This window comes from Danio aesculapii, chromosome 23 (assembly GCF_903798145.1).
Source record: "Danio aesculapii chromosome 23, fDanAes4.1, whole genome shotgun sequence".
Lineage (NCBI taxonomy): Eukaryota > Metazoa > Chordata > Actinopteri > Cypriniformes > Danionidae > Danio > Danio aesculapii.
The window spans coordinates 36,550,161-36,560,298 of NC_079457.1; the positions used below are offsets into that span (position 1 = coordinate 36,550,161).

At 36.1% G+C, this 10,138-nt stretch overlaps 1 protein-coding gene across 1 annotated transcript in view; it reads right to left on the reverse strand.

Moving 5' to 3' along the window:
- Positions 1 to 450: 450 nt before the first annotated feature.
- The window catches only part of slco4a1 (solute carrier organic anion transporter family, member 4A1), a 48,927-nt gene continuing 39,239 nt past the window's right edge, over positions 451 to 10,138 (reverse strand). The window contains exons 11-13 of the mRNA XM_056450016.1: positions 8,614 to 8,789; positions 7,346 to 7,559; positions 451 to 4,030 (exon numbers count right to left, since the gene is read on the reverse strand). Coding sequence (XP_056305991.1) covers positions 3,869 to 4,030; positions 7,346 to 7,559; positions 8,614 to 8,789 — 552 coding nt within the window. The 3' untranslated portion in view covers positions 451 to 3,868. The remainder of the gene's footprint in view (positions 4,031 to 7,345; positions 7,560 to 8,613; positions 8,790 to 10,138) is intronic.

A 10,138-nucleotide genomic window follows, 5' to 3' on the forward strand; every position in this document is an offset into this window, starting at 1 on the left:
TGGTGCGTAATCCTGCTGGAAGTAGCCATTAGAAGATGGGTACACTGTGGTCATAAAGGGATGGATGGTCAGCAACAATACTCAGGTAGACCGTGGCGGTGACACAATGCTCAATTTGTATTAATAATCCCCCACAGCATTACACCACCACCAGCCTGAACCGTTGATTCAAGGCAGGATGGATCCATGCTTTTTTATGTTGTTGACGCCAATTTTTGACCCTACTATCCGAATGTTGCAATTGTCCTTATCATGTCTACATGCCTAAATAGATTGTGTTGCTACCATGTGATTGGCTGATTAGAAATTTATGTTAACAACAGTTGAACAGGTGTGCCTAATAAAGTGGCCGTTGAGTGTATACTGTATATGTCTATGTAAGTATAGAGAAAGACAGAAAAAGATTTAGAAGAAAAAAATGACAGTTTGCTTTAGTTTGTATTTGGGTTGTTGCTTAAAACTTTTATCGAAACAGCTGCATAAAAATTACTTGACAAAGAAAGTACCAAAACTAATTACAAAGCAGGTGATTAGAAACACAATGGTTTGAAAAGAAAATCACGCAAACTTATCAATAAAGACAAGAACAGGCCCACTCACAAACTCCTTTTGTGACAAGTTGTTGGGGTAAAAAAATACACAAAAACCAACACGAGTCAAATACAAACATCATGCCACGCTTTGTTGTTGCATGTTCAAATTCATTGTGCAAATCTTCAACTTCTGAGTGCATCATTGTCATTCAGGGTTTGTCATATGAGAGTCGATGTAATCATTCTAAATCCGTCACATTAGCAAACAAAAAACAAACATGAGAAAAGTAATCATAACAAATGCATATAATAATAAATAAAAAAACCTCAACATAGTGTATCATTGGTAAGATGCATTAGTTAAACCCCACAAATGAAGTTTAAATGTAGATGTATATTAAATTAACAGAGATGTTAGTTACGCTTCTTATATTTGGATTTAAGCAGCTTGTGGTACTTCAATGTTCCAAAACAAAACAAAAAAATCTTGCTACATACGTACAAAAAGGAATATAAAATGCTATTCAAACAACCAATAACTTTGTCCTTTCATGTTTTACAGTGCCATTCTACTGTAAATATAGCTAAAAAAAATCAGTGCAATAATATTTTCCAGTGTAATCTCAAAGTGAAGTGCTTTTCTGGAAACTCCCACCTGGCATACAGTTGCAAAAAGGTAATTTTGTAAACCTTCATCTCTCCTTTGCATCTCTATGTGACACCGAAGCTTGTCCTGCTCATTCCTGAGCTACAGTATTTTGCCACATTTTATTCAAAATGAATGAAAATGAAATATAAAAAATCTTACATGCTTTAGATGGTAACAGAATGCCATCCTAGAACTATGTGTTACGGACAAAATGCAGCTTAATGGCACATATTTCACTACTGTACATGGTTTAGATGCTGTTTTCCATCAGTGAAGTGAGATTAAAGTGCAATTTAGAGAGATTTAAGGGTTTATGAGTAGGACATTAGGATCTTTTTTTTTCTGTTCTAACTGTGCTGATTGATGCAAAACTCATTAAAGGCACAGTTTGCAACTAATTGTCAGTTTTCCTTCATGGATACTGTAACTGAGCAGCATTTGTATTAATCATTTTCTACAATTTATAAAAGCGTAACACTTCATATTATCTCTCTTTGTGTTACATTTATATTAAGTGCTCTTTTTTCAAATCACCTATGGCTTTTTCCTTACAAAATGCTCTAATCTTTAATTTAATTCATATAAATAATGTCAGTTTACATCATTCAATTTCAATTAGCTTTTGCTTTAGTTTTTGTAATTTGTTTGGGTAAAACCATATTTTACAGTATCATAGTTACATGCACTTGAAACAGTAAATTATGCATAATAATCTTTATATCAAGTACATATTGTCAGTTAATATAACTCAAAATTCAAGGCAAGACACTGCAGGTGAATGAAATAAAAAAAACTTATCACCATACTTTTACAGTCAGTTGATTATGTAACTCCGCTGCTTCTACTGCACCCATCCCTTTCTGAGCTGGGATCGAACCAGCAATTCTTCGCAAGGAAGTCGGTTGCTCTAACAATGAGCCATGGCGTCTAGCGTCTGCTGCTAGAGCACCTTTTGAGGTCAGAGGAGTGAGGTTTACCTGCACAGCACTTCACTAGCTGGCCTGTGCCACACTCACCCCCTAAACCTCACTCCCATCCGGGTCACTGCACCAATGTAACCCCGCCGGTCCTACTGCACCCATCCCGCTCTGAACTGGGATTGCGATTCTTCCTATGGGAGTCGGTTGCTCTAAAAAGGAGGCTAAAGAACATGGCATCTAGCTAGAGCACCTTTAGAGGTCAGAGGAGTGAGGTTTACCTGCACAGCACTTCACTAGCTGGCCTCTGCCACACTCACCCCCCTAAACCTCACTCCCATCCGGGTCACGGCACCAATGTAAGCCCGCCGGTCCTACTGCACCCATGCCGTTCTGAGCTGGGATAGCGATTCTTCATATGGGAGTCGGTTGCTCTAACAAGGAGGCTAAAGACCATGGCTTCTAGCTAGAGCACGTTTAGATGTCAGAGGAGTGAGGTTTACCTGCACAGCACTTCACTAGCTGGCCTGTGCCACACTCACCCCCTAAACCTCACTCCCATCCGGGTCACTGCACCAATGTAACCCAGCTGGTCCTACTGCACCCATCCCGCTCTGAGCTGGGATCGCGATTCTTCATATGGGAGTTGGTTGCTCTAACAAGGAGGCTAAAGACCATGGCTTCTAGCTAGAGCACGTTTAGATGTCAGAGGAGTGAGGTTTACCTGCACAGCTATTCACTAGCTGACCTCTGCCACAGTTCCACGAAGAATTGCTGTGTTTTTTTGTATTAAAAGTAAAAAAGAAATGTTTAAATATTCAAATGAGGTTTTATTTAATTAAATATGTGCTGATTTGCATAAAAGTCCAGCAAAAAGGTCTAAACCATAGATGACGTTCAAAATTCTGTTTTCATTTATGACATATTACATATAAACCTAATAGTACAAGTATATAATCAGGCAAATTATGTACAGTCTATATACAGTAGGTATGAATATAACTGCACAGCTTGATATATGTACTTTTAGCACTGGTGAAGTGAAGATTTGTGGCTCAGTGAGGAGGATAAAAAGCTAATTTTGACAGGATTTTGTCTTTAAAAATGTGTATTACAACCTAAATCTACAGACACATATTTTTAAAGTGTTAAAAAAATCTTAATAGTGAATTTTGATTGTATTCTTTTCATTGCCCTGAAATTAAAGCAAATTTTTTTTTGCCTGCAGTGTCTCACCTTAAAGGCAAAGTTCACCCAAACATGTACATTTCCTCAATATCCGCTCACCCTCAAGTGGTTCCAAACTTTTATGAGTTTCTGTTGAACACAAAAGAAGATATTCTGAAGAATGTTGAAAACCAGCAGTCACTGACATCCATAGTAAAAAAAAAACAAATGGCTGCTGCTTGCAAACATTCCTCAAAATATCGTCTTTTTGCGTACACCTAAAGAAACCAACAAATTTGGAACAAGTAAAGGATGGGTAAATGACAGAATGTTTATTTTTGGGTGAACTACCCCCTCAAATATACAATTACACTGTAACAAGGACACTGTAAAATACAGTGTGTTTCACGCTGACCTTTGGTCTATCGTTGTGACGGAGGCTTTCCCTCTCAAGGTTGATCTAGTTTATAATTCACAAGTGTATGTTGGGAAGGATGTCCAGTCAAAAAGTCAGGGCACAGTGATGGTGTTTGACCTTACACTCATTCTCATCCTTACACACATTCTCTGAGGTGAGTTGTCAGTGCAGATGTGGACTAGGGTCATAATTTGGCATGTGGGTTGGAGATGATTTCAGCAGGGTGGTCTTTGATGGGGAGGTCTCTGCTCTCTCCTACATCTGTGCTCTCGCAGCTGCTCTGAGGAGACTCAGGGGGCGGCTGGTAAAGCAGGGTGGCCAGCAAGAAGAAAAAAGTGCCTAAAACCTGTGAATGAGAGAGAAAAATAAAATACGTGAAAATAAAATTGCCCTCAGTTTCATTTGAAACAAATGTATATGGTTGTTGTGATTGTGATCTGAAAGTAAAATGCTATTTTATACCACAGTTTCAATAGAGAGGTTAAATCTAGGTTAAACAACATTAAATCTACATTAAAAACAACAACAAAAAAGACTGTTAAGGCTTTTTTAATGCTATAAAGTATCTACTTCTAATAAATCCTGTTCTTTTCAACCTTCTATTCATCAATGAATCCTTAAAAAAATCATGTTTCCATAAAAATATTAAGCAGCAACAACTGCTTAACTTATTATTATTTCTTTTTTAGAGAAACAAATAATGTTAAAAAGCTATTTAAATGTTACATTTTTTAAAAATCATAATAATACATTACACACATAAGACATTTGACATTCTTTGCTATTATCTGGTCAAACTTTTTCACTTTTTTTATATATTGTTGCATGGTTTCTGCTACATTCATTCTTCCATGGTGAGGCTACACACCAAAATTCACCCCACCACTGCTACATTACTTCTCATTCAAATCATTCAGTCGTTGTTGTTTTTTAATAGCGGGATATAATCTCACCAAAACGTGTTAAAAGGTAAGTGAATTATAACAGCGCAACATTTTCTGTAATCATAGTAGTGCTGTGCGGCATTTGTTTACCCTTAGGGTGACATGGTGACTGACAGGTGCGTGATGCATGACGCTAGCAAACACGGCGAAGCTTTCAGTTAAGATGAACACGGTTTCTGTTTCACTTTACTTCAGGACGCATTAATGCCGCTTGGTAGGTCTAATGGAGAAATTCATTAATATTCCTAGCAAATCTAATGAATGTTGGAGACATACTTGTTACATAAATACACTAAATCACACTTTAGCAGTGTTTATTTGAGAGCGCACAAGATAATCTGCACTTGAGCAGCGTATATTTGAGGGCGTGCAAGAAGAGTTTTGCATGCTCTTATTACAAAAATGCGCTCTCGACTTCTAATACTGCGCTCACAACATTTGTTATTGAAATAACGCCACAGGTAGTTGGTAGATCTGTGTAAAAGGCCCAACAGAGTCTGCTGCCACAGCTGGAAAAAATCCAAGAGGAAACACTGTTGTTGTGTTTTCACTTGCATTTACAGACTTTGGCCAACACTTTATTGTTGGAAAATCATAAAATAAAAACTTTGCTACTGTTATGTAACCTGTAATTCACCACTATGATTTATGTTATTAGTAGTAGTCTCTGATAAAATAGAAAGAATGAACAAAATAAAGAAAAATCAAAAGAATAAAATGCCTGGTTCCAGCTAGCAGTATCTGCAGATTTTCTGCTTAATATCTGCTAACACTTTACTTTAGCAGTCCTTCAACAAACATTATACTAACAAACATTCTGTAAGATAACTTTGCAGCTACATATTAGTGTAACCTACCAACCCTAACCTAATACTCACACAAGTTCTTATACTGTAAAGATGATTTAGTTTTGAAGCCATTTACTTTGCCTATTCCAGAACGTTCGGAATACTATCCCTGAATGAATCTGGTCTTCCACACTCTCTACTTTGATAGACCCCACAAGACTAAAACTGCAGTTCTCTTTAGTGCTTCATAGAAACATGCTGTTCATGAAAGACAAATTACACATACCTATATTTGGTATCTTTTAAGCCACAAATAGAAACACTTGTTACGTAGTCATGGACAAAAATTAACAAGAGTCTGTTTTTATAGCTTGCTAATAAAAAATTGATTATTGTGGCGAACTATATAGTAGGCTGCATTGCAATAGCAAAGTCCATTCACTGAACACTATTGTAAAACACCGGTGTTTGTGGTTTGTTTTAAGAGTGCTTTTAGAATATTTTTTCCCCATTATACAAAAACAAATACAGTCAACATTTATGTGACACTGAGCCACAAAACCAGTTAAATTTTAACCACGTGCCAATTTTTTAAAACTGAGACTTTTACATTACCTGAAAAAAATCTTTGATGTATGCTTTGGTAGGATATGACAATATATGCACCCACATAGCAAAATATTTCTGGCCCAGCTCTGGCCCACACAATCAGCTTTTGCTTGGCCCACATGCCGCAGTGAATTACGGCACATGACTGGACCATATCTGTCTTCAGACAAGGGCCAAACACGGACCATATCTGGGCCAAGTCTCAGCCGAGTTAGTAACCCATAACTGAGCCTAAAATGGGCCAGATATGTTGGTGTGTCATGACTGCAATGAAAATGATAAAGCCATAAATCATTGCAGTTTAGGCTTGCTATGGGTGAGCTTTTTTCTCAAAGCGACCTGATTGGTAGAATTTTTTTCTTTATTTTAAAATAACAAAAATGTATTTTAAATGTGGGTCAGGACAGGCCAAACTTACATGGCCCACATATCAAGTATTAACATCTGGGCCAAATACTACATTTTCCTTTTGGCCCGAGTATTGTTTGCCACCTTAAAGACGGTGCCACCTCTGCCAAACCAGGGCCAAGTTTGGCCCACATGCTGTATGCCAGTGCCGGATAAATGCCTGCTGTGCCAGATTTATGCCAAATCTGGGCCAGAATTCTTTGCTACCTGGGTGACAGAGATAGATCTATTTTAAAATGTGGAATCTGAGGGTTAAAGAAAAATATGTAAATACTGAGAAAATCACCTTTAAAGTGGTGTATGTGAAATGCTTTGCAATACATATTACTAATAAAAAAATGAGTTCTGATATATTTACAGGAGGGAATTTACTAAATATCTTCATGCATCATGATCTTTACCTAATATTCTAATGTTTTTCAGCATAAGAGAATAATTTATCATTTTGACACATGCAATATATTTTGGTGCAACTTATGAATGGTATTGTGGTTCAGGGTCACATATGGGCATGACTACATACAATAATCACAAAACCTAATCATCAAATTACAAATTTGGACAATTAATATAATAACATTTTCCATTTTGAAAGTTTTATTCAAAACCCATTTGACTCAAAAACATCGATTTAAGAGCACATGACGCTTCTGGATGGAATGTACTGTAGCTATAAAGGTACTTCTAGTCAAGTACTAGCCAATTAAAAAGCTTTTATGGACACAAAGCCTTTTGAAACTTCTTTAACTTTTGAATGCTGTAAATGGCCTGCTGATGTGCATTGAAAAATCAGTTTCAAGAACTACTTGGTAAAGTGCATTCAATGTTGAATGAGTCAGCATTGGTTTCTCAGGCAACATTTCTGCATTATTTTCTGGAATTCTAAAAATATTCAAGTGTATTTTTGTCTACCTTGTAGATGATGCCGGCGACGAGCGAGTACTGACTCATGGCTGAGTTGTGGTACAGGTAACAGGAACCGTATTCCCCACACTGCTCCTCCCACAGCAGGCAGGAGATGTCGATCACAGAGCCGAACGCTATGGGGCCCGGGATCCCACCCAGAGTTCTGACCACAATCCACTGGATTCCCAGTCCAAATGATCTCTGACTGTCAGGAACACACCTGCGGAGAACACCATTACATGACAAACATCTGTTTTATCAGGTAAACCAAATACTGTTTGAAAAGAATTACAGCTTACGTATAACTTGTAAAATGCAATCAATATAAATCAGTTTGAAACAGTAGTATGCTACATGGTAGTATATTGTTGTCACGTGGCTTTCTTATTTAGCGATTATAATCTAAGCAACAGTTTATAAAGTTAATTGTGTGCTTGCGTGTGTGTTTTTCTATCACTCACCAATGCTGCATTTACAAAAATACAGCAAAATATTATTTTATTAACCTAAAAGGCCCCGTTTAATTCAGATTTAAATAAATTAAAATGTCTACGCGCTACGATTTATAGGAATTCTATGTAGTACTGAGTCAAGTAATTAAATAAATATTTAGAAGAGTATATTAAATACATATTAATGATGTAAATATTAGTTAACTACTTTTTTGAAGTAAATTACCCAACATTTAACTACAATTGCAGATGCACAATCAACTTGCTGTAGATTGTTCACAGAGTGAACAGATGTGTCAGATGGCTAATATCTGAAGGCCCATAAAAACAGATGCTAATGAGACATCTATGAATATATTACTATGAGTTTCAGAAAGTTGCTTGCATGTTTTAGTATATAAGTACACTTACTGTATATACTAACAGTATATATACATTACTGTTTACATACTATTGTGAAATGTTATTATAATTTAATATAACTGTTTTTATCTGTATATGTTTTATACAGTAATTTATGCTAAAGCTAAATTTACAGGATTATTTCTCGAGTCTTTAGTGTCAAAGAATCCTTTAGAAACTTATAATGGGCTCAATTGATAATCAGACAATGAGTTGTCAATGTCAAAAACAGTTGTGCAGCTTAATATTTGAGGAAATTACATAACATTTTTAGCCAAGGATTTTTTAATGAATACTATTGAATGCATCCTTGCTAAATACAAGTATTTCTTGTAGAAAGTTGTATGTATGCTAAATACAAGTATTTCAAGTCTCTTTATATCTTACTGAAGCCAAACATTCGATTTCTGGTGTTCATACCTCAGTGTGGCAGTAAGTGCAGGGATGCTGCAGAGGAAAGTGAAGAAGATGAGGATGAAGAGGAAGGTGAGGAAGGCCGGCATGTGATTGCAGGACGACACACATCTCCCTTCTTCAGCAAAACCCTGCTCTCCCCATGATATATTCCCAGCCACACAGCTGCAGCCAGAGAACACCTGTGTGTAAACGTGAATCAAAAGGACAAATTTAATTTAGAGTACGACCCATTTATATTCTGAGATCCTTCTCTATATACACTATATTTTTTGTGTGCCATATGTTTTTAATTTACAATCATTTTCTACCTTAGATCAATTTTAATTTGCAGCTTTATTTTAATACTTCGGTTTAGTATTACTATATGTTCTTAAAGTTACAGTACACTTTCACAATTCAAGCGGAAAAATGTCTGCAGTGTGCTGAAGTTAACGATTGTGCTGTTAAAGGCTCACCCCAAATTTTCTCATCATTTACTCATATTTTACTAATTCCAAAACTGAGTTTCTTTATTCTTTTGAACACAAAAGAAGATATTTCGAAGAATGCTGGGCTTATTTATGTTTCCTATGAATGTCAATGGTTACTGGTTTCAAAATTCTTTAATATATATATATATATATATATATATATATATATATATATATATATATATATATATATATATATATATATATAATTTTGTATTTAACAGAAGAAAGAAGCTCAAACAGCTTTTACCATTTGGGAGTGAGTAAATAATGAGAGATTTATTTTTAGATGCACTCACCCTTTAAATGTGTGTCTGCGTCCACCTCGTATGGACATGTTTTAGTGTCAGCTGAGAGGCAATATTCTGTTATTTACACATTTTTATATGCTTTTTAGTGTTCAGATATAGTTGAGGGCTTGTGAGGGAACACAACATCTTTATTTGAATGACTTGTTTTGGTGCACCTTTTCAAAATGCGTCTCATGATGATCATTTTTGGGGCGGTTTGCAGAGGTAATGTTATGTTATAAAGTAATATAATCTTGTAAGACTTTTTCAGTTTAACTCGGTGACTTGTTGTATAAGATTATATTGATTTAAAAAAGCAAAAGCCAATAAAATAACAACATTTATTGTCAGTGAATGAGTTGAGAGGTGTCATTTGACACCACAACAACACAGTAGCACTAATGAACGCAGCAGAAACGAGTACTTCATAGAAATGTCCTTTCGGTGCATTATAGGAACCAGCTTTTCTGGTAAACATGCGAATCATGCATAAATAAGTATATAGGTTAATAAGCAGAATATCTACAGAGTGGAACATTGTGATATTGTGAAATTTGACAATGGCACACACACTTCTGCTCTTGCACTGTGGTCAGCTCAACAACAAAACAGCCTTTGCATGGCACATTGAAATGAATGGGTTTCATGGCACAGAACTTTCAGTGTCCAGTGTGAAATCTGCTTAAGACCATGCAATGACTATGGCTAGAGGGAGAGTGCAACACTGAACACTCTTTCGAATGAAAAACTAAAATGCCATTGACAATC